The 26,131-nt window shown below is 39.5% G+C and overlaps 1 protein-coding gene across 1 annotated transcript in view; it reads left to right on the top strand.

Annotated features, from left to right (window-relative positions):
• LOC100624995 (EF-hand calcium-binding domain-containing protein 13-like) overlaps positions 14,100 to 26,131 on the top strand; it is an 83,632-nt gene continuing 71,600 nt past the window's right edge. Inside the window, 2 exon segments of the mRNA XM_021066303.1 lie at positions 14,100 to 14,210; positions 19,379 to 19,539. Coding sequence (XP_020921962.1) covers positions 14,181 to 14,210; positions 19,379 to 19,539 — 191 coding nt within the window. The 5' untranslated portion in view covers positions 14,100 to 14,180.

Genomic DNA, 26,131 nt, shown 5'->3' with positions numbered 1-26,131 from the left:
TTTGTTTAAATTGTGCAACAGTGAATTAAATGTGCTTTCCAAAAAGAATTGGCCTAAGGCTCCCCAGTGCTTCCTGTGTTGTTATTTCTGTTTCCTTTGGGTGAAAAGAGTAAGTGTCATTGCCTCACAAATGATTATTTTAGAACAAGTGTGTTTCAAATTTGTCAGAAGATAACTACGGGAACTGTTTCGAAACCTAGAGCTTTTCTTTAGCCTTTAATAGCATTTTCAAAATGAGTAAATTTTTACTGTTCTAAGAGCTGGAGCTTTTTTTTTTTTTTAAATCGGGGATTTTTTAGGAACTTGTATTACCTCAACAGAACAGACTGTCAATTTAGTCTAGGTTTTGTTTGAAGGAAGCATAATTTGGTAAAATAGATGCTTAATGGCAAGTTATTTACAGGACCATTTAAATGCCCAACTTTTATTTAAGGCAGTGTCTCAAAGGGTCAGCCCTGGGGTCAGTGAATCTGCTTTAATAAGCTCTTGTGGTGATTCTGTTGCATGCTCACGTTTGAGAATCCCTGATTTAATCACATAGTTACACTTTCTAGCTTAGAAAGAAGTTCATAATAAGTCAGCTGAGTTACTAAAAGAACGTATTTTGGCTGATAGATTAAGAAAACTAAATATCTACCCACGCAAAATGAAAGTCTACTTTCAATTCACTTCCCAAGTTAAGCAATCACAAGCTTGTTGGGTTCACTCATAGCCACAAATTCCCATGAAAAACTAAAAGAAGTAATAGATCAGAATCACAGGGGAAAAAACAGCTAAAAGGATACTTGGCAGGCATCTAAGAAAACCTTTTATGTGTACCAAGATGAAGCAAGAAAATACTCTTCCCCAGCATTTCCTCATAGGACATGGGATTAAAATCTTAATTATTAACATTATCATCCTATAGGATGCCAGAATACAACTTTAGAACTTGTAACTTCACTTTTTTGCTATTTGAGCACGAACAGAATGGGACTGAAGTACTTTATACAACACTTATAATTTTTGCCTTTGAGTCTTACATTCCTCCCATAATGTATATTTTTAAAAACATAATACAGTGCATGACATCATCAAAAGATTATGTGAACCTAGACCGAATCCTTTTATGGTGAATTTTGTAAGATTCACTGTGTTTTATTTACGTCATGGTAGCTGATGACTGCATGTCTGGATGAAAATGGAGGACTTTATGTGAAAATTAAATGAAAAGCAATATGTGAAGTCATATGTGTAGTCCTTTAACTCTTGACCTCTGTAGTCTGAATTCTATGATAATAGCCATCTCATTACCACTGCGACCAGTTACAAGCAGACTGTCTTGGAATTACAATGCCCTCATTTTTCACATTGATGTAAGGAAACAGCAATATATGCTTTGCAAGCAAGCCATTTAATACTTGTTGAAAAATGATTTCTATTTGGTTTTGTAATAGAATATGTTTCTGGAAATATATCTTCCTAATTTGTTTTAGTTCAACTAGAGCACAGGCGGAAGCAGTTTTAAATGCTTTTGATTAGGGTTAAGCACATTGTTAAATACAATTTAAAAACTCTACTTACTGTGGCTATCGAAGAATGGATTGTATGTAAAAGGAAAATTATAGACCAGGAACATGATTGTTTTCCTTGCAGCTGCTAATCTCATAGTAATATCTCTCCAACCCCTTGCATGGAGGAAATATTTTTTTGTTAGCTGTGTATTTTCTGAAAACACAGCAGATAATGCACACAGAATGTAATTATCTAGAAAGCAACACTTAGGAAATTTAAGAAACTTTAGGCAAAACCTCCCTTGTAAACTACGCTTTAGCAGTGTCCCTGAAAAGAACTTTGAAAGGAAAAAGTTTCACAATTCATTGTGTTTTGCCTGTTAGTTGGGTTTTCCTGTGACTCATACACAATTGGCATGATTCTTTGAAGAGGTCAGTGATGCTTGTGTAAATGTCTTTTGCTGGCTGATGGAAATACTTTGTTAAGAAAAAAAAATTTTGATGGTTGTATACCAGACTTTGCTTTTTCTGACCCTTATAGTCACCCATTGTGACAGGTTGCTAATTGTGCTCCTATAGCTGTTCTCACCTTCTTACATAGTATTAGAACTCCTAAATTTTAGTTGGACACACGGCTGCTCAGAATAGTTTCCTGGCCTCTCGTGCAGCTGGGTGTGCGATGGCCATCTCCTTGGCGGTTAGAGTAAATGAAATAGGTACACAAAACTTATAGTAAGTGCCCCTTAAGGGAGGGAGAATGCCTTTATTCTCCCCTCCCTTCTTCCTGAAGGTTGAAATGTAGAGATAATAGCTGGACTTTAGCAGATATCATGGATTGAGATGTAACATAGAGGATTATTTTAGTTATCTGTTGCTGGATAGCAAATAACCACATAATTTTAGCAGCTTAAAACAACAAAGATTATCTTGCAGTCTCTGTGTTCAGGAATTCAAGAATAGCTTAGCTGGTTGGTTCTGGCTCAGAGTCTCTCCAGAGGTTGTAGTCAAGCTTTTGGCCAGGGCTGCAGTCAACTGAAGGCTCAAAAGAGGCTGGAGGATCCTCTCACAAGATGGTTTATTCACATGGCTGTTGGCAGGAGGCATCAGTTCCATGCTGGCTATTGGTAATAGGCTTATTTCCTTACCCCTGTGACATTTCCATAGAACTGCTCGAGTGTTTGCACAGCATATCAGCTTGCTTCTGCACAAGTGAGCAATCCAAGTGAGAGCAGGGAGAAAGCTTCGGTGTCTTTTAATACTTAGTTTGTTGTTGTTGTTTTTTGGCCATGCCTGCATGTGGAAGTTCCCGGGCCAGGGACTGAACCCGTGCCACAGCAGTGACCTGAGGCATTGCAGTGACAATGCTGGATCCTTAACCTACTGCGCCACAAGAGAACTTACTATTTAGTTTTGTTAAGTGTCATATCATCACTTCTGCCATGCTCTTCCTTATAAAGTGCTCACTAAATCCAGCCCACATTCAAGGGGGGAGAGACTAGATGCCACTTTTGAAAGGAAGAGTATTATGGTAGACAAAATCATTGCCTGGAATCACCCCCTCACCTGGCCAAAGATATCCATATCCTAATCCCCAGAAACCAGGATTATGTTATTTACATGGAATAAATAACTTTTAGCTGATGTAATTAAGTATCTTGAGATAGGGACATTGTCATGGATTATCTGGATAGGATTATTGTAGTCATAAAAGTCCTATTGAGAGGAAGGCAAGAGGGTCAAAATGGGAGTAGTAAATATAGTGATGGAAGCAGATCAGAGTGATATGGCCATGAGTCAAGGAATGAACACAGGCTCTAGAAGCTGGAAAAGGCAAGGAATGAATTTTCCCTTAGAGCCTTCAGAAGAAATGCAGCCTTTTGTTGTTGTTGTTGTTTTGTCTTTTCTAGGGCTGCACCCGTGGCACATGGAGGTTCCTAGGCTAGGGGTCTAATCAGAACTGTCTAATCAGAACTGTCTAATCAAAACTGCTCGAGTGTTTGCACAGCATATCAGCTTGCTTCTGCACAAGCGAGCAATCCAAGTGAGAGCAGGGAGAAAGCTTCGGTGTCTTTTAATACTTAGTTTGTTGATCTGAGCCATGTCTGCAACCTACATAACAGCTCACGGCAACGTCAGATCCTTAACCCACTGAGTGAGGCCAGGAATCGAACCCGTAACCTCATAGTTCCTAGTCGGATTATTAACCACTGCTCCATGACGGGAACTCCAGAAGGAATGCAGCCTTTAATTTTAGCCTGTAAGACCCATTTTGGACTTCTGACCTCCATAAATGTAAGGTAAAAAAATTGCTCTTTAAGCCATAATGTTCGTGGTAATTTGTAACAGTAGCAATGGAAAACTAATACAAGCACCAAAGTATTTGTGGACATATTTTTAAAACCACCTCAGTCCACTTTACAGGCACAAATTATTTATAGTCCTCCTGCATGCAGTAAACTCACCCCTCCAAAGCCCCCAAGTCTTACCCCGTTATAGAACTGTTGGAGGAGGTAATCAAGAAGATGAGGTTGCTGGATGATCCACAAGCTGGACAACTGGAGCCTCCTCACCCCATCTCCTGTCCTTGGAAATGTGCATTTTGCCTACTATTCACACAGTGGGAGCTTTTCCAAGGACATAGCCTTGAGACAGTAAGGTGGTGTTGAGATCATTTGAATGGTATACATGACTGAACCTAGTTAAAGCCTCTATAAAAACTTAGGAAAAACTTAATTTTATTTTATTTTATTTTTTTGTTGTCTTTTCTAGGGCTGTACCCTTGGCATATGGAGGTTCCCAGGCTAGGGGTCTAACTGAAGCTGTAGCTGCCGGCCTACACCACAGCAACACGGGATCTGAGCCACGTCTGCGATCTACACCACAGCTCATGGCAACGCCGGATCCTTAACCCACTGAGCAAGGCCAGGGAGCAAACCTGCAACCTCATGGTTCCTAGTCGGATTCGTTAACCACTGCGCCACAACAGCAACTCCATAATTTTTTTTTATTGTAGTATGGTTGAGGTATAATATTATATAAGTTACAGGTATATGATATAGTGATTCGCAATTTTTTTTCTTCTTTTGCTTTTTAGGGCTGCAAGTGCGACATATGGAAGTTCCCAGGCTAGAGGTTGAATTAGAGCTACAGCTGATGGCCTACGCCACAGCCACAGCAATGCCAGATCTGAGCCACGACCTACACCACAGCTCATGGCAATGCTGGATTCTTGACCCACTGAGTGACACCAGGAATCAAACCCTCATCCTCACTGATACTAGTTGCATTCGTTTCCACTGTGCCACAGCGGGAACTCCTGTGATCCACAAATTTTAAAGGTTTTACTTCATTTGCCATTATTTTAAAATATTGGCTCTATTCCCTGTGCTGTATATAATTATAGTTTATTTTACACATAATAATTTGTACTTCTTAATTCCCAACTCCTGTATTTCCCCTCCACACTTCCCAAAGCCGCTATAAAAACTATTACGGTTCTGGTGGGAGGATGTAGAGGTCTCTTTGTCTTGTGGCCACCCAAAACAGGCCCAATATGTAAAGTTCCCTTGCTTACCTGCCACCTACCAATTTGGAGTGTGTTCTGCCTCTTTCTTTCTTTTTTTAATATTCAAATGAAAAAAACTTTTTATTATGTAAAATGGGTCTGCTAATGAACTTACTTTACACTTATTTCATTACCTGTAAGTCTGCCTCTTTCTTTTTTTTTTGGCCACGCTCGAGGCATGTGGAGTTCCCAAGTCAGGGATCAGACCTGACCTATGGCAGTGACAATGCTGAATCCTTAGCAGGGAACCCTAGCCTCTTTCTTTGGTGTCTCCCTCCCCTCCATGTAGGGGGGCTGGTTTCAGATCTCCCCCCCCCCCCGCCAGGAGGATCCTAAGGTTGGGAACTAGCAAGCATCAGCTCAAAAGTAGAGTCTTTTCCCCTAAATAGGTCTTAGGGGAGATGAGGCTTCTTGGATGAATTCCTTATATACAGCTACTCCAATACAGTACCTCTCAATCCAGAGTCCTATGAACTAAAGAAAAAAAGCTACGTTTCCTTTCTACAACAACCAAGTAAAATGGTGGGACAGATACAGACACTCCCGTTCCAACAGGCAGAAAACAGGAGGTGCACAGAAGTCCCTGGTCCACAGCAATTCTGAAATTCATTCAGGTACAGGTTTGCAGTTCCACATTCAAGGCCTTCAGAATTATTCTCCATGTTCAAGATTCTACCTTTAGGCTCTTGGTTATACCCTCTAAGTCATCATCTTTTATTTCGTAAAAGGTAATATATATTTTCACCTAATTAGTTTTTTCAGCCTGCTTCCTGCTTATAGAACACAAAGGTCCAAAGGCCTCTTTTCTTTTTGTACTCTCTGTTTCTTTTAGTCCAAGCCAGCAGTGTTTCTGACAGTAAAACACTCTTTAAAAAATTGTGAATTTACTGTGAAACTTATTGGGATTCATTCCATGACATAAAGGGCATACCCATAAAGACCTTTGAGATAAATTTTTCTCTAACTTGGGCTTCTGCTGAAGGACAAAAAACCTTAAGCTTTTTAGAGGCCCTATTGTTTAAATGAGGAGACCTAAGAAGCATAACCTTAACATCTTTAGCGACTTTTGTCTGATTGAAAGGTAACCTGTGGTAGTGCCTTTAAACCACCTCTGGAATAAAAGCCAGTGGTACAATAAAATAGATGAAGTCTAGGTTCCTGCAACTATGGTACACAATATTAACTCTGGAGTGACTGTCTCTGAACATTTTGAATATGAGAGAGAAATAAAATTCTATTTTGTTTAGTCAACTATTATTTAGGAATTTTCTGTTACTGGCAAAAGAATTGAATCCTAATACACATTTCATGGTATTGGGGGGGGGAGCATCTATGAAACCGACTAATACAGTAACTAACTAGCTTATCAATAAATAGATTCAGTACTAAAAGAAACTATGAGTGTTCAAGATTTTTTAAGCATTCACAATCTGTTGATCAGCATACACACTGAAGCCATTAAAGTCCTCACACATTAGAAGTTGATGCTTCAATAGGTGGAAACCGTGATGAGTCATGAATAGATGTGACTGTAAACAGGTGTGGGTAGGAAAGTAGGGAATGGCAGGTGAGGTATTTAAAAAAATAGAAGAAATGGTCTCAGCACTCAGGTTACAAATAGACTATTTAAGGAGAAAAATGATATACATTTTAAATGTACTAAAGAATGCTGACAGAGCAAGGTTTAAGATACAAAAGAATACAGCAGTATCACTGAGGGAATTAACTTGTTAACATATTGAGTACTACACATACATTTTTGAATTGTCACAATCCTGGGAAACTTGAGGCTTAGTGTGCATGGGTAATTTGCCCCACTGCAATCAGTAAACAAGTAGGTTTTGAATTTGGATGGATCTGTCCCTAAAGCCCATGCTGTTCATCACATGTAACTATGGGAGAGTTCAGGTTGCATCAATGTGAACAATTTTACCTATAGGTTTGTAAAGAAAAGACAGCTTAAATTGTGGGCTTTTAGGGGGAAATATTTTCAAAACACCCTGCTTGACTAGGAACCACGAGATTGTGTCTCCGATCCCTGGCCTCGCTCAGTGGATTAAGGATCCAGCGTTGCCATGTGCTGTGGTGTAGGTCACAGGCACGGCTCAGATCTGGCGTTGCTGTGGCTTTGGTGTAGGCGGGCAGCAATAGCTCCGATTAGACCCCTAGCCTGGGACCCTGGATATGCCAGGGCTGTGGCCCTAAGAGGACAAAAGACCAAAAAAAAAAAAAAAAAAAAAAAAAATCATTGAATCGGATTTATACAACGTTCTAGAGACTACTGGGAAAAGCCAGGAAAAATCGCTTTGTGTCTTTTGTTTTTCCAATATCATCTCATCTGCAGGATGCACGGAAGGAAAAGTTGATTTTCAGAGAAAAAGTACCTCTTCCAAATGCAGCCCTGGAACAAATTTCAATAAGGTTTTGGGACAAAGGCTTTGAACCACCGTCTATTACTGAGTAATAGAAAAAAGATGGAATGTTTTAGAAGAATGGGGGCGGTGGGGCAAGAGGTATTCAAAGGATGGATAAAAGATAAAATTGAAATAGGATCAGATGGGGTGGGACAGCACACCAACGAATGAATAGAGCTGCCAGAAGAGCTGGGAGCGCGTAGGATGAAGGGAAAAATCGAGGCCCTGAGTGCAAGAAAGGAAGCGTGGAAATGAGCCCCACCAGTTGGTCCAGGCTGCACAACCCCGGCTGGGTGAGGTCACAGGCCCTTGTGAGGTGAGGCAGACGGGTGCGGCCACAGCGCCATCCAGTCGGCGCGGAAGCGCCGGCGACCTCAGCTGCTCTCCGGGACTCCGGAGTCCCGGTAAAGTGGCGGTGGCAGCCACTGCGGCCTGGGTCCGCCAGTCGCCCCCCCGGCGCAGGCGGCTCGGTGGGCGGAGCGTCGGGCGCAGTCAGGTGACCTGGGGGCGGGGCCTCCCTGCGCGGGAGCCAGGGAAGGAGGTGGAGCGAGAGCGTCAAGCCGCGCGAGAGGTCTGCTTGAGGACACTGCGAGGGCTGAAGGAGTGAGGGATAAGTTAGGGAGCTGGAGGGGGCTGATGGTGGGACCCTTAGGTGATAGAGGTAGGGAAGAGAGACCTTTTGAGGTGATGGGAAGGAAGAGCCTTTGAGGCTGAGGGAGAAAAGCGTGCAACGCTGTGTGAGGGACAAAGTAGCGCAGTTCAGGAGGTGGACGAAGTTTCCAGAAAGGGCAGGGAGGTGACGGAGCCGGACAGTCAAGGCGCAGAGCAAGGGGGTGACTGGGTCAGAGCCAGCTCTCCCTCAGAAGTGGTGATGCTTCTGGAAAGGTGGCGGTTCTCATGGTGGGAAAGCTTCCCTGCTTCTTTGCTTACGGTTAGATTAGATTAGTGCAGTTGTTTCCGTCTTGTGGCTAGTTTGTCTGCTTGTCTGCTTACTTCCCGAAGTCATAAGCCTCCATAGAGCTGCGGCCCTTGGAATCCTTCACAGCACAGGGTTTTGCATGAAGCATATGCTCACTCAGTATTTGTTAAGCAAAGGCGGGGATTGAGGTTGATAACTTTCATGTTTGAACCTTGGTGGCAGTGGATGCAGTGACGTGGTGTGTGTAACAGCAGTTGATGGAGTGAACGAGTGAGTGGGGCAGCTTGTTGAGGAAAGCTGGAAGGAAAGACTAGGAGGCGCTTTGTGAAGAAATGTCACCCTTTGGTAATTAGAAAGGAGCAGCCAGTTATTCTGTGGAGATGCTGGTAATACACCAAGTGAGAAGATACGGCTGTGGAAACACAATGTAAACCTTAAAGCACTAAACAAAATCAAATATTAGGGACTTCTGGAGTCAGAATTTCTTCGTTCTCTGCCTTAGCTCTGCCTCTTGGTTTACTAAGAAGCAATGGAATTTTGTGGAACTGTCCCTGGATTTGGGAGTCAGAGACTTGCATTTTGCTACTAGGTATTTTGTTGTTTACATTGTGTGGGCAAATTACAATCCCTCCATGCGTATTTCCTCATATAGAATTAAAGGGTTAGACTAGAAAGATTTCTAAAATCATTCTAGCTCAGTTATGGATTCTGTGATTTCACATACCATTAAACAAGGAATCCTCGCCCCCGCCCCCAACACTTATCTTTTAAATTACTAAAGTTTGAAAATTCTATACCCTGCTGAGGACTGGAAAACCCTTTAGTAATAATACAATAGCTTCATCTTCATAGGAAATGAATCACTCCTGATGTTTTTTTAAAAAAAATACCTTTGATGTATCAGAGGGTTTTGAATTTTCTCACTTCTTTTTGGTAGTTTTTGATGAGTCAGATGGTAACAACCAAGATGCAAGGGAAAATGTGAAAGGATGTTGTGTATTTGGGAGTGTGGTGGGCAGAATACAGGTATGACTGCTAGTGGCTGTTTTCTTTCTTACTCTCCTAGTACCACTGGGTTTGGAGGGGAAAAGATGCCATTCTTGCTTCTCAGAGATCTTTCTAGACCTTTCTTTATCTCATTCTCAAATCTTTCAGTTTTGCATCTCACATCAGATTATACCACCCACTACTGCTTCTTGTTGCAATTAAATTTCAGCTCTAGGCTTTCTACCATTCTAGTAATACTTCTGTCATAATTCTTGTGATTTTAATATTCATGTAGAATGATCCTTCCAATTCCCTGGTCTCTCAGTTCCTGCTCTCCTACAATAATTTCACCTTTCCTCAGTCACTTGCTCCCTTCTTCATAGCTTCTATTTTGTATTACCAGTAACTGCAACTCCATTGTCTCAATATGCCCTGCTTTCCAATCACCAGGCTCCTATCTATTTAAAAAATTGTTTTTAATGTTACCCTCTCTTGTCCTTACTTGTCACTCACCTACTCAGTTTGTTTCATGGTCAGTAATTAAAACCAATCCCTTTCATTTTCCCCCAGTGCCCTAATTACCTTTTCAGTTCATTTTACCTTCTTGGCTAAGTCATAACCTTAGATTGAATCTCTAGATCTCTGCCTACTGAGTTTGAGCATTTTTCATTGTACTTGGTTGGGAGAAAAACATACACCTCTCATACCTTGGCTATTGTAAAGAATGCGCCTGGGAACACTGGGGTGCAAGTATCGTTTAGAATTAGTGTTTTCATTTTCCACAGATACATACCCAGCAGTGGAATTGTTGGATCATACAGTTGTTCTATTTTTATTTTTTGAAGAACCTCCATGCTGTTTTCCATAGTGGCTACACTGATTTATAGTCCCACCAATAGTGTACAAGGGTTCCTTTTTCTCTGCATCCCCACCAACATTTGTTATCTGTAGTCTTTTGGATGATAGCCATTTTGACAGGTGTGAGATAATTAGGCTATCACTCATTCCACTCTCATAGATGACTTTGTATAACAATGCTTTTCTCCTCAAACTTCCAGTACCTCCTCTCACATCCTCATTCTCTGTTGATTTCCTTGCTTCCTGTTTCACTAATTAAAGCAGCAAGAGGTGATTTCCACAAGCTCCCACAACCACATCTACTCACCTGCTCTACAAGTAACTATGCCCAATTACTCTGCCATGTCTCCTATTACTGTGAATATGTTCTTAGCTAAGGCCAAACCTTCTCCTTATGCTTTAAATCCCATTTCCTTTCTCCCACTTGAGAATATTGTTCCAGTAATTTCCCCCTCCTAGATGACCAATTCTTGCTCCTCTACTAGGTTATTTCTATCAGTATATGAACCTGCCTTTTTAAAACTTCATATTAAAACTTCATAACTACTCTTAGCCTTCAGCTACTACCTCGCTTCTCTTTCCCTTTATAGCATAACTCCCCCTCCCTTTTTTTAAATGGCTGCACCCATGGCATATGGGAAGTTCCCTGGGGCCAGGCATTGAATCTGAGCTGCAGCTGCCATCTACTCCGCAACATCAGATCTTTAACCCATTGTGCTACCATGGGAACTCCCTGTAGCACAACTCCTTGAGTCACCTTACGGCTCTCTCCAGTATCTGTCCTCCTATTCTCTCTTAAACTCACCTCCAAAGACATTATTTCATTATTATAACACCCAAACGGCTCCTCTTAGGTTATTTGGTGTGCTCCATGTTGGAAAATCTAGCGAGTCATTCAGTACTCATTTTAAGTGACCTAACAGCAGCATTTGTCACTGTCAATTACTCCTTCTTCTTCTTCTTCTTTTTTTTTTTTTTTTGTCTTTTTAGGGCCGTACCCTTGGCATATGGAGTTTCTCAGGCTAAGGGCTGGCCTACACCATAGCCCCAGCAACTCGGGATTGGAGCTGCATCTGTGACCTACACCACAGCTCACAGCAGCACCGGATCCTTAATCCACTGAGCAAGGGCAGGGATTGAACCTGAATCCTCATGGATGCTAGTCAGAATCGTTTTTGCTGAGCCACGACGGGAGATCCAACTCACTCTCCTTTTGAAGTACTTTTTTCCACTTGACCTTCAGGAACCCAGGTCCACCTGATTTTTCCTTCTTCACTTCCTTCCATCCACACTGATACTTTTGGAAAGGACTTTAGATCATGTCAGAACTCTTCAGTGGCTTCCTATTCCCTAAGAGGACAGGCCAAAGCTCTTACTATGATCTAGGGGCCCTCCATGATCTACTTCCCTCCCCTGACCACTCTGATCTCCTCTCCTCATTCTTTCTTTCCCCTTTGCTTTCAGTGCTTCTGCCTCATGAGCCTTCCCACCATTCCTTGAACATTCAGACTCCTTGCTTTAGAGCCTTTTTCTCTCTGAATGAAAGGTATTCATTGGCTCCCTACTTTAATTTTTTCAGGTCTGTACTCTCAAGTCTCTCTCTCAGTAAAGTCTTCCTTGGCTACCCTATCGGTTCCCTGCGTCTCTTCCCCAACACCATACGTAATATTCTGAGTCCCTGCTTTACATCTTCCCCTTAGTGTTTATCACAAATAACATACTATATATCTTATTTAGTTATGTATTTTATTGGCTCTCTCCCTGGCTAGGATATAAGCTCCATGAGAGGCAGGATTTTTTTTTTTCCTTTTTGATTCACTGCTGTATCCCTAGAACCTGGAAGAAAGCCTGCACATAATGTGTGTGTGTGTGTGTGTGTGTGTGTGTGTGTGTGTGTGTGTATGTGTAAAATTCATGGATGAGGGGATGAATGGATTGGAGAAAAGGAATGCAGCTTTTTATTTTTCTTGGTTTTCCCCTGCAACTTCACAGACTTGTCATAGGATTGAGAGAGTTGAGAAACAAGTCTGTTATAGTTATGGGGAAGAGACTTCCTGTGCTGTTTTTCTTTTAGCTTGAGAGAGTTATGTGGTATCTGGTTTATCCAGCAGGTTGAGACCTGCCAACTTTTTGATAATCTGATCAATAATTATGAAACAGTTCTTCCTCAAAGTTTATTTAAATCATGATTATTCTGCTTAATTAAGTATTTCGATAACCTAAGAACTTTTGGTGAGTAAGCTCAGTAGGGAGAGAATTCCTTCTTTCTTTCCTTCCTTTCTTCCTCCTTCTATCACTCTTCTCTCCTTTCTCCCTCTGCCCTCCCTCCCTCCTTCTCAATTTCTCTCCTTCCCTCCATTTTTTCTTTTCTTCTTTTACAATATTTATATAGCATTGTGCTTGGTTATGTGAAAAATAATTCAAAGAATGAGAAGATACCAGCCCCTTCCTTAGAAATTTAGGCTTTAGTTGATATAAAACTGTACATGAGATAAATAACATTACAAGGCAAATGGTTAATTTCAGTTGGAAAATGAAGATGACAATGATAGTGAAGACAGTAAGTGCTATGCCAAGAAGTTTAGAGGTAAAGATTGAATTGGTTAGACAATCTCTAGAAGAGATTACAGAGAATGGGTTGCTATATAGCCTTCTAATGTCTTCTGAGAGGGGTATTTTTAAGTTGGTTTCATTTTATTTTATTTATTTATCTTTTGTCTTTTGTCTTTTTAGGGCTGTACCCACAGCATATGGAGGTTCCCAGGCTGGGGGTCCAATTGGAGCTGCAGCCGCCAGTCTACACCACAGCCACAGCAACCTGGAATCCGAGCTACATCTGTGACCTATACCACAGCTCACGGCAATGCCAGATCCTTAACCCACTGAGCGAGGCCAGGAATGGAACCCGCGTCCTCATGGATGCTAGTCAGATTCGTTGCCGCTGAGCCATGACAGGAACTCCTGTTTCATTTTATTTTTAACACATTTTTTAATTCCAAGAATGTTGGACATACCACATTCAACAGTGATTACAATTACATATTACAGAAATAAATTTTAAAGTACTTTATATTAGAATATTAATATTTGCAGTTAAATTTCACAATGTGAAAAAGACACTGATAATTGCAACTAACAATGTAATGTAAATAGCAATGTAATAAACTACTCATCAAATGCCACTCAGATATGAGTAGAAGATATTGGGAAAATTTTGCAAAATTCTAAACTTCCTAAGTTAATTATTACATTCACATGGTGTGAAATGTAAATGTTTGCAAAAGTATTGTTTTGAGAGGCCATGTTGTATGGTGCTAAAGACTGTGCACTCTTGAGTTAGTTGCCTGAGTTCAAAATCTGACTCTTTTGTTTGTTGGCTCTGTAATCTTGTGAAAGTTCATCTAAGTTTTTCTCCTCATCTTTAGAATAGAAATAATGATAATTCCTTGAAAGATAGTTATGAGGAATAGATGAAATAATCAAAATGTTTATCATAATGTTTAGGACATAGAAAGCATTTAATAACACTAGGGATTGCTGTCTGTTAGTAGTTCTGTGTAACTGGTTTATTTGAATAAATATAACTTTCTGGTTTCCATGCCATTTGAATTTGAATTTCCCTACCTCTTTTACTGCAAAAAGTAAAGTTAAGGAACTGAATGATCTCCTGTGATTTATCATCTATTAACTGCTTTTTCTAGCTTTTGTATATATATCTGAGTTGGGAAATATCTATTAGGTATTAAGTTATAAGTGAGTGTTACATTGAAAGAATAACTCGAGGTAGTTAGATTTATTTATATATTTCTCCTAAATAGAGATATGACTTTTCTTTCTTTCTTTCTTTTTTTCCTGCAGGAAATCATTTTGTGCTACTGTTCATTCACACTTGTTCATCAAGTTCTTTGAGTCCTCAAGGGCAGAATTTACCTCTAAACAGAAAGATGGAAACTAAAGTACATTTTTTTTGCCAGGTATTTTTCAAAATAGTTTCTAAAGATTCATTCCTTCTTTCTTTCTTTCTTTCTTTCTTTCTTTCTTTCTTTTTCTTTCTTAAAAATTAATTTACATTACCTCACATCCATAGTCGGTAAGCATATTCATAGAGTAATATAGTTGTACAAGATCTTGCTTAATAGCTGAGGGAACTTTTGAACTCTTTTAGGGGATGTATATTGAACTCTCATCCCAGCAACCCATGTAGTAGCAAGAGATCCATGCTGTGTGGTGAAATATTTTTGGGGGAAGGGGCAGGGACAATTTTTCAGGAAACCAAAGGACTAAACCTACATGAGAGGTTGTGGGTAATGTAATTAATAACATGGGAGTCTAACCAAAAGGTAACTTAAGAGATACCGAGTTTCTCTTGTCTTCTTCTCTGTGATTCAGGGAATGTTCTTGTCTATTGTCAATAAAAAACAAAGCTAGGCTTAGAATGGAGAAATTTTTCTCAAAAAGATTGTTGCAAGGGAGGAAAGGAACTCATGAAATTCGAGGGGGGGGATTGCAAATGGGGAGAACATCGTGACCATAAGATCCGCAAGTATCTCCAGGGCCAGGCAAAATGGGTTTTCTTTTGTAGAGAGGAGTAAACAAGGCTAGGAAGAACTGGATATGGTGAAATGGGATGAAAGAGTGGAATGATCAGATAAATAGATCAGGGAATATTTTATTAAGAGGCAGCCTAGTCTCCTGGAGGGATTGTATGATGCTGGATGGCTCAGGCTGAGGGTGGGCCAAAGTTCAGGGGCTTGGAGGAAGGAGAGAGGCTTAACCAATGTTTGGTTAATAAGCATTTTGTTCTGATTATTCAGTTGGGAAAAAAACAGTTCAGCTAATCATTGATGAGGCAAAGAAAGGGAATTTTGAAGGTGTTTGGCTTTGTCATGGGTAAACAAGAGAGGTATGCAGTGAGTCTTATCTAAGTCATTTGAGAAAAGGTGGTTCTTTGCAGTCAGCCATTATCCAGAACACAAAAGGCTGAGGGAATTCCTTTAAATTTCCCTGTTTTTCGGGAGCACAAAGCTCAGGCAAAATTGAATATTGTCAATAGAGAGTCTTAATCTTTTAAATTTATTCTTTTAATGGATTTGGTGCCACTATATAAATCAGATACTGGGAGTTCCTGTTGTGACTTAGTGGTAATGAATCCGACTAGCATCCATGAGGATGTGGGTTCAATCTCTGGCCCCGCTCAGTGGGTTAAGCATCTGGTGTTGCTGTGAGCTGTGGTGTAGATTGCAGACATGGCTCAGATCTGGTGTTGCTCTGCCTGTGACATAGGCAGGAGGCTACAGCTCCAATTTAACCCCTAGCCTGGGAACTTCCATATGCTGCACATGTGGCCCTAAAAAGACCAAAAAAAAAAAAAAAAGATATTATCTGTACAGTGATCCAAAAAAACAATTTCAGGACTTCTTGTAATTTATATCACATGTGTATTTATATACACATACACATGCGTATACACGCATATATATTTCTAACCTGTTCTGTTTTTATAACTATTACTTTATTGATTGTGCCATTATAAACTGATTTTGAAGATGAATTCTTAAATATTAAAAAATTAACAATATTAAAATATCATACCAGTTTATTTCCTTAAGCTATATAGCTATATGTAGATGGTTCACTTTTAACCATAAAGTCTTGGAGATTCTTTTCTTTCTATGTTTTCAAAGTTTCTACTCACTATTTGACTGTTTCCATTCATCTGGCCTTTTTTCCTTTTTTTTGGCTTTTTTAGGGCTGTATTCATGACATATGGAGATTCCCAGGCTAGGAGTCCAATGGGAGCTGTTGCTGGCAGCCCAAGCCACAGCCACAGCAATGCCAGATCCTAGCTGTGTCTGCAACTTACACCACAGCTCATGGCAATGCTGGACCCTGAGTGAGGCCAGGGATTGAACCCACCACCTCATGGTTCCTAGTCGGATTCGTTTCCGCTGCACCACGACGGGAACTCCCATCTGGCCTTTAATGACAGGTTTTTGGGGTCCTTTTGTGGTGTAGTAATTTAAAGATCCAGCATTGTCACTACAGCAGCTTGGGAACTTCCACATGCCACAGGTTCAGCCAGAAAACAAAACAAAACAAAACAGGTTTTTGTGCCTCTCTTTTAAGATCCCCGTCCTTTTTTATGGTTTCTGTTTTGGGTCATTTTTCTCAACCTTTCTACTAATTCTTTCATCATTTGTAATAAACATCTCATCAAGGCAGCAAGTTAGATTGCCTTTTTTTTTTTTTTTGTCTTTTTGCCATTTCTTGGGCCGCTCCAGCGGCGCATGAAGGTTCCCAGGCTAGGGGTCGAATCAGAGCTGTAGCCGCTGGCCTATGCCAGAGCCACAGCAACACGGGATCAGAGCTGCGTCTTTGACCTACACCACAGTTTATGGCAACGCCGGATCCTTAACCCACTGATCAAGGCCAGAGACCAAACCCGCAACCTCATGGTTCCTAGTCGGATTTGTTAACCACTGAGCCATGATGGGAACTCCTAGATTGCCTTTTTGAAACAAATTTTTAAAGGTGTGCCTCTCTTGTAAGACAAATGTGTGCAAATTCTAAAAGTCACTGAAATAATTCTCTTAATTTCCATCTCATGTGGAAATAGCTGTTCGCTCTAAACTCCCTTGATAATCTGCTTTATAAATTGCCTGTGTAATCTGTTCTGAAAGTAAAAACTAATGTACCTTTGATCAACTAATGCAATCCAAACTGCCGACCTCCATATTTCAATATTTCCAACTTCATTCCTCTTTTTCTAAGCATGTTAATTACTCTTGGGTTCTAGTTTTTTTTGTTTGTTTTGGTTTTTTTTTTTTTTTTTTTTTTTGGTGGGTCTATTTAGAAGGAATATAGCTGTATTTCAATAGACTATTTTTTAAGAGCAATTTTAGATTCACAGCAAAATTGAGTAGAAAGTACAAAGAGTTCCTGTATACCCCATGCCTCACTGTACCACAGTGTACCACACCCTGTACCGCAGTGATCAACACCCTGCACCACAGTGATACGTTTGTTATAATTGATGAAACTGCAATGACACATCATTATTACCTCAAATCCATAGTTTTTAAATTAGGACTGAATCTTTTTTTTTTTTTTTTTTAAGTGCTGCATCTTCAGCATATGGGAGTTCCCAGGCAAGGGGGCAAATTGGAGATGCAGCTGTCAGCCTACACCACAACAACAATGCCAGATCTGAGCAGTGTGTGCATCCTATACCATAGCTCACAGCAATGCCAGGTCCTTAACCCAATGAGCGGGGCCAGACTGAACCTGTATCCTCATGGATACTAGTTGGGTTTGTAACCTGCTGAGCCATAACGGGAACTCCCTTTTTATTTTATTTTATTTTTAACATTGACTCTTGATATTGTATATTCTATGGATTTGGACAAATGTGTAATGATATATAGCCACTATTATAATATTATATAGAATTATTTCATTGCCCTAAAATCCGCTATGCTCTGTCTATTCATCTCTCCTCATTCCCACCACTAGTAACTAGTGATCTTTTTTTTACTGTTTCTATGGTTTTGCCTTTTCCAGAATGTCATACAGTATGTGGCTTTTACAGATTGACGGCTTTCACTTAGTAGTATACATTTAAATTTCCTCTATGTCTTTTCATATCTTGGTGGCTTATTTCTTTTTAGCACTGAGTAACACTCCATGATCTGAATGTACCACAGTTTGTTTATCCCTTGATCTACTGAAGAATATCACAAGTTTTGGCAATTATCAATAAAGCTCTAAGTGTGTCTATTCAGGTTTTTGTGTGGACATATGTTTTCAGTTCCTCTGGGTAAATACCAAGAAGTATAATTGCTGTACTATATGGTAAGAGTATATTTAGTTTTGTGAGAGACTGTCAAATTCTTTCAGAAGAGGTTATACTATTTTGCATTCCCATCAGCAGTGAATGAGAGGTTGTCCTGCTTCACATTCCTGTCAGCATTTGGTGCTGTCTGTGTTTTGGATTTTGGCCATTCTAACAGATGTATAGTGGTATCTTGATGTTTTGATTTGTAATTTTTGATGGACATGATGTTGAACTCTTTTTTTTTTTTTGTCCGCACCTTGAGCATATGGAAGCTCCCAGGCTAGGGGTCAAATCAGAGCTGCAACTGCCAGCCTATGCCACAGCCACAGCAGTGCAGGATCTCACCTGCATCTGCGACCTACATCACAGTTCACGGCAACACCAGATCTTTAACCCACTGAGCAAGGCCAGGGATCGAACCTACATACTCATGGATACTAATTGGGTTTGGAGCCTACTGAGCCACAAAAGGAACTCCTAATGGTTGAACATCTTTTCGTATGCTTGTTTGCCATCTGTATACCTTCTTTGATGAGGTGTCTGTTAAGATCTTTTGCCTATTTTAAAACTGGATTGTTCTTTTTCTTAAAAGAATTTTTTTTATTAAAGTATAGTTGATTTACAATGTTCTGTCAATTTCTGCTATATAGCAAAGTGATCCAATCATGCATATGCATATATATATATATGTTCTTTTTCTCATATTATCTTCTATCATGTTTTATCACAAGTGATTGGGTATAATTCCCTATGCTATATGCCAGGACCTCATTTCTTACCTATTCTAAATGTAATTGTTTGCATCTACTAACCCTAAGCTCCCAATCCATCCTATAGGTTGTACTTTTTCTTATTGTTCCGCTTTAGGAGTTCTTTGTATAGTTTTGAATATACAAAATAAAAGTACTTGGAATACAGTCCTTTATCTTACATGTCTTTTTGCAGATATTTTCCCCCTGTCTATGGGTTGTCCTCTTATCCTTTGGATAATGTCTTTTGCAGAGCAGAAGTTTTTAATTAATGAAGTTAAGTTTAATGATGCCTTAAGAACTAGATTCAATAACTGTTAGATAAATTCATGAATGCTGTGTATTTTGAGCTGCATAATGCACCAAGGAACATTGGTGTCATTTAGAATATATATCTAACCTGGAGTAACTCATTAACTAACTCTTTCAACACAACTCTTTTTGGTAGCACCATTTTAGAGAGAATGTTCATCTAAAGTAATAATTTGACTCAGATGTCATATGTAATTTATATGTGCAAAGAGAACATGGATGACTGTGGCTCTTGATTGCTCCTCAGGGGGAAGAAAATATTGATTTATCAGATGACGGCTATACCTCTTTTGCAACTGACCTGGCATCAAGAAATATTGACAGCAAGAAATACATCAAGTTATCTAAAACAAAAGAGAAGAGAATTACACCTGAAATTAGAGGTTTGAGCACAGAACACCAAAAAATGTAAGTTAAACTGTGAAATTACTTAATCAAATTATACTTTTGTGGTTCTGTATACATTTTAGGATTGTTTGTCCTATTTCTATGAAAAATGCCATTGTAATTTGGATGGGGATTGCATCAAATCCATAGTTCTCTTTGGGTAGTATGAACGTTTTAACAATACTAATTCTTCCAAGCCATGAACACAAAATGTCTTGTCATTTATTTGTGTCTTCTTCAATATCTTTCATCAGTGTTTTATAGTTTTCGGTGTACAGATCTCTAAGTATTTGATTCCTTTTGATGATATTATAAATGGGATTGTTTTCTTAATTTCTCCGATAGTTCATTGTTAGGGTATAGAAATGCAACTGATTTTTGTATATTGGTTTTATATTCTACAACTTTACTGAATTTGTTTATTAGTTCTAACAGTTTTTTGGTGGAGTCTTTAAAGTTTTCTTTGTAATACCATTATGCCATCTGGAAACAGACAATTTAGGTTCTTCCTTTCTGATTTGGATGTCTTTTATTTTTTTCTTGCCTAATTTCTCTGGCCAGGACGTCCAGTAATATGTTGAATAAAAGTGCTGAGAGTGGGCATTCTTGTCTTTTTTCTTATCTTGGAGAAAAAACTTCTCAGCTTTTCACTGTTTAGTGTGATGTTAACTCTGGGCTTGTCATATATGGCCTTGATTATGTTGAGGTACATTCCTTCTATATCCACTTTGTTGAGAGTTTTTATCTTGAGCAAATGTTGAGTTTCAACAAATTCCTTTTCTGCCTCCATTGAGATGATCATATAATTTTTTATCCTTCATTTTATTAATTTGGTTGTGTTAGAAAAAAAACCTAAGTTCTCCTCCTGTTTTTCTCCTTTACTCTCACATTGCTATCACAGTCACAACATTCTGACAGCAGATGTGTGGGTTTTCCCCCACACTAAGTAATTCTGGGGACTAGCTGGGTGTCCCACAGTTTAACTTAATTTTGACACTGTCTCTCTGGAGATAGTGCCAGACTCCACAAGTTAAGGGTTCAGGTCCATGAGATTGCCCTCATGGATCATATACGAATCTCAAATAGTAGGTCCTCAGATTACTTCCGTCTGACTTGGCTACAAATCAGAGGTTCCTGAGATCCCCTCCTTGGGTTTGATTAATTTCTAGTGTGGGTCATAGAACTCAGGGGAACACTTGCGTTTACCAGTTTATTAAAGAACATGGTAGAGGATATATATGAACATGGTAGAGGATGTAGAAGAAATATATAGGGAGAGGTCTGAGGAGGTCTCAGATATAGGAGCTTCTGTCCTCATGGAGTTGGGGTACATCACCGTCCCAGTATGTGGATATATTCAATGACCTAGAAATTCTCCAGAGGGGGTAGAGAGGCTAGAAATGAAGTTAATAATTGATCATGCCTGCATAAGGAAGCCTCTATAAAAATCCCAATAGTATGCAGTTTAGAGATCTTTCAGGTTGGTGAACACATCTGCACCCCAGGAGGGAAATGCACCCTAACTCCCAGGGGACAGAATTTCTTGTACCTAGGATCCTCCCAGACCTCACCTTATATATCTCTTCATCTTGCTGTTTATCTGTATCATTTTTCACGTCCTTTAATAAACTGGTAAGCATAAGTAACTGTTCTGAGTTCTGTGAGTCACTCTAGCAAAATAAACTGTGTCTGCAGTTGACATCTGAGGTGGGGTGGGAGCAGTCCTGTGAGACTGAGCCTTACCCTGTGGAATCTGACAGTATCTCCATGTAGAAAGTGTCAAAATGGAGTTAAATTGTAGAGACACACAGCTGGTGTTGCTGAGGATTGCGTGATGAGGAAAAACTGCACACACATCTGGTTTCAGAAGTCTTGTGAGTGTGGCAGTAGTGTGAGAATAAAGGAGAAACACAGGACAGGATCTTTCCTTACATGGTTGTGTTTCAGATTTATTGATTTACTATGTTGAACCGTCCTTGCATCACAGAAATAAGTCCCATTTGATCATGGTCCTTTTCATGCACAGTTGAATTTGGTTTGCTAATATTTTGTTGAGAATTTTTGCATCTTTGTTCATCAGGAATATTAGCCTTTAATTTTTTTTTTCTTGTGGTGTTCTTGTCTGGCTTTGGAATTGGTAATGATGTCCTCATAAAGTGAGTTTGGAAGTATTTCCTCCACTTCATTTTTGGGAAGAGTTTGAGACTGATTGGCATTAATTCTTCAAATCTTTAGTAGAATGCACCAGTGAAGCTATCTGATTCTGGACTTTGTTGAAAGGTTTTTAATTACTGATTCAGTATCCTTACTAATAATTGGTCTGTTCGGATTTTGTACTTTATGATTCAGTCTTGATAGGTTGTATGTTTTTAGGAATTTATCCTTTTTTTCTGGGTTATCTAATTTGTTGGTATATAGTTTGTTGACTAAAAATACTGTACAACCTAAAAGTTGAGAGTTATATTTTATTTGGTGGATGAAACTGAGGACTTAAGTCCAGGAGGCAGCATCACAAGTAATCCCAAGAAGGAGTTCCCTTGGTGGTGCAGTGAGTTGGGGATCCCGTGTCACTGCTATGGCTCAGTCAGAGCTGTGGTGCAGGTTTATCCCTGGCCCCAGAACTTCTACCCACTGAAGTATGGCCAAAACAAACCCCAAAACAAACAAATCAAGTAACCCTGAGGGGGCGAAGAGGGAGCTAGGGTATATAGGAGTTTTGCAGCAAAGGGCAGGTAGTAGAAACAAAAGATTACCATTAATAAAAGAAAACTAGATATTTTAAGAAGTTTAGTGCTTGTCTGCGTATGGAAAGTAGTGAGAGTCAGTACTCACCGAAATCATTCCTTTGATATGCACTTCAGCTATCTGAGGCCAGTATCCTGTGTTTGCACATCCTGAGGGCTCACAATAGCTTCAGTATGAATGTTGCTAGATGGTAGGTATTCTTTGTTTCCTTTCTGAATTCCCTCAGGGCTCACCAGCTCACCGCTGGAGGAGGCGGCTCCAATTGTGGATGACTGTGACATCCTTTGTTTACTGATATGGCAGGCAGTATTTTATTTATCAAATTGTTCATAGTAGTTTCTTGTGATCTTTATTATTTCTCTGTTATCAAGTTGTGATGTCTCCTCTTTCATTTCTGACTTATTTGAGTTTCTCTCAACACCCCACCCCTTTTTTTTTGTTTTTGTTTTTGTTTTTTTTGGTCTTTTTAGGGCCGCACTCAAGGCATGTGGAAGCTCCCAGGCTAGGGGTCGAATCAGAGCTGTAGCTGCAGTCCTACACCACAGCCACAGAAACATAGGATCCAAGCCACTTCTGCCACCTACACCACAGCTCACAGCAATGACCGATCCTTAACCCACTGAGTGAAGCCAGGGAGCAAACCCGTGTTCGATACTAGTCGGGTTCGTTACCACTGAGCCACAACAGTAACTCCTCCCATTTTGTTTTTGATGTCACAGTTTACATGTTTTTATATTGCATATCCATTAACAAATTGTTGTAGTTACAGTTATTATTAATACTTTTGTCTTTTAACCTCATACTAGAGTTGTATGTGATTTACCTACCACCATTACTGTATTAGAGTTTTCTGAATTTAACTGTATATTTATCTTCACCAGTGAACTTTGTACTTTCATGTTTTCTTGCCACCAATTAGCATACTTTCATATTATCTTAAAGAATTCCTTCAACATTTCTTATAAGACCAGTCTAGAGTTATGAACTTCTTCAGCTTTCACTTGTCTAGAAAACCATTTATCTCTCCTTCTTCTTTTTTTTTTTTTTTTTTTTTTTTTTTTTTACTGTGCCCAGAGCATGCAGGAATTCCTGGGCCAGGGATGGAACCCATGCCACAGCAGCACTGAATTGCACAGTGCCAATGCTGGATCCTTAATCTGCTGAGTCACACGGGAACTCCTCTCCTTCAGTTTTGAACACAACTTTGTGGGGTAGAGTATTCTTGGTTATTGTTTTTTTTTCTTTCAGTGCTTTGAATATATCATCCACTCCTTTCTAGCCTGCAAGATTTCTGCTGACAAATTACTGATAGTCATATGGGAGTTCCCACTATTCCTTCAAGTTAGATGACAAAAGACGACAATTATTTCTAGGCCACCACAATAAAATTTGTAACCTAGGAAGAAGTGGGAGGTGGTAGGAGTGTTTCTTTTCTTTCTTCGTTAGCATTGTTTAAAGTAATTAACACTTGGGGAGACACAATGCCTCAAAGGAATAGAATACGGAACAAATGTTTTTAGTTATTTGTTATTTTTATCAGATCATCCCTATTTCATAAAATATTTGAGGCATTTCATAATTTTAAAAAACACACTTATATTTAAAAAATGATAAAAGATAAAAAATGATGTAGTTAGGTAGAAGTCATAATTACTCCAGAAATATGAAGATCAATTTCAGTGGGGACATGTGGAGAAGTGATGGGGGATACAAAGTAGCAGTACATTGTAGGTTGTCACTCATTTGTGTGTCATAAAATCAACTGAGGAGGTAGCTACTAGATTTTTTTAAAAGAAATTAGAATAGAATTAGAATCAATAGTGCTTTTCATATAGTAAGGTTAAGTATTGTTCTGTGAAATTTTTTCAGTCTTCTCTCTCTCTGTCTGTATACTATATCTCAATAGAAAATGTATTTTATACTCTGTGACATGATCAAAATAAAATCATTGCTTTTGTGAGAGGAGGAGTGCAGAAGGGACTGACCATAAGGCAGCTTCATGGGGACTAAGAGCAAGTAATGAGGCTCTCAGGGTAGGAATTTGGGGGACTGGATTTATTTATTTTTTATTTTTTGTTTTTATTTTTTGCTTTATAGGGCTGTACTCACGGCATATGGAGGTTCCCAGGCTAGGAGTCCAGTCGGGCTGTAGCTGCTGGCCTATGCCAGAGCCACAGCAACGCGGGATCCGAGCTGCGTCTGCAGCCTACACCATGGCTCATGGCAATGCCGGATCCTTAACCCACTGAGCAAGGCCAGGGACTGAACCCGCAACCTCATGGTTCCTAGTCAGATTCGTTAACCACTGAGCCACAACGGGAACTCCGGGGGGACTGGATTTAAAAGGGATAGAATGGCAAAGGGCAAAGTGCCTTCTAAGAAGGGGGTGTTGGGTGCATGATAGGAATTTCCCTTATTTCACAATTTTGCTTAGGGCTAAGTTTATCTGAAGATGTTACAGACTCAAATCTGGTCATTTTCCTGTGTATCACCTAAATAGCCCTTGCATAGCAGGTTACTCTAAAAGTAAGGGACCATTTCTGCCAAAGAGTTTTTAGTTTTACATACGGGAAGAATAAGGTGTTACTTCTAAAGTACTGAGTTACAACCCAGCTGATATGAGTTCTGGGTAGGAACAAGTCTGTGGGGTATTGCCATAGTGATTCTTAAATTTGTCTGCATGTTAGGATCACTTGGAAATCTTTAAAAAAAATTCCAAATATCATCTCAGTCCTCAAAATAATTAAATCACAATTTTGGGTGATATGTTACAGGCATCAGCATTTTTTTGAAGCTCCCAAATGATTCCAATGTGCAGACAAATTGGGGACCTAGTTTATGTCAGAATTCTTCCTAGTGTTCAGGATCCCAGAGCCCAAAAATAATCTTAAGGTTGTCCTTGAAATTTAGGTCTACCTGGATTACCTGAAGCAAAGTATGAAATTGCCAAGAAATCTTCTCTTTCAAATTTAATTAATTAATCTCATTATTGTATAGTTTATGGAATATTTGTGTTACAAAAGTTCTTGACAGTCCAATGAGAAGAGGAGAGAAAAGAAAGTAATAAGAGAGCAGGATACTTGTTAAAAAGCAGTTCAGAATCTAACCCAGACTTTAGTCTTAAACTACCGTTTCTTATTAAAAAGAATGATTTCTTCCGAGAAATGGCTGACTACAGATCTGGGAAGGCAAGTGTACAGATGTGTCTGGAGCATCTTGTTTTCCAGAAATGAGGAAACTAATAAACATTTCTACCAGAGAGGCATCAAAAGACTCAAGAGCCTACTCGAAGAGGCTCCCACCTCTTCTCACCGCACACAAGAAAATTAGAGCATCAATAAGGATAGTAATTGCAGGGAATTGAATCAGTTTAATATATGCAAATCAGTATGTTCAAATGATATAAAATTATTTTGTCACTGTTGAAAGTTGCAAGAGAGCCAAATCATTGTTGTAAAAAGTGATAAAAAGAATACAGCAATTATCTTGCCTTTCTATATGAGCACTACCGCTGTGTAAGCAAATAGTACATAAGAAGTTTCTCTTTATAGAAACTAACTAATGAGTGAAGAAGGAATGATAGACTTAGACTATAACTATTTAGCAGTCCCTCATGATTTATTGAATCTAGTACTTATGTCATAGTAGCTGCCAGTATCACAAAAGAGAACCACTTGGACATTATATGCCTCCTGATGAGACAATACCACAACTCATTAGTGGTTTTATCCCCTGCTGCCCCTCAAAAAAGTAGAATGTTAATCTGATCATGTCTTTAGACTCCTGCAACCATGGTGAGAGAATTAGCAAAATCTAGGTTTGTGAAAGATCTATAGGACATTGCTGGCAATAGGGATATGATAATGAT

The sequence above is a fragment of the Sus scrofa genome, chromosome 12, assembly GCF_000003025.6.
Source record: "Sus scrofa isolate TJ Tabasco breed Duroc chromosome 12, Sscrofa11.1, whole genome shotgun sequence".
Classification (NCBI taxonomy): Eukaryota; Metazoa; Chordata; class Mammalia; order Artiodactyla; family Suidae; genus Sus; species Sus scrofa.
The sequence above is the reverse complement of the archived record's forward strand: the minus strand, read 5'-3'. Positions and strand labels throughout refer to the sequence as shown.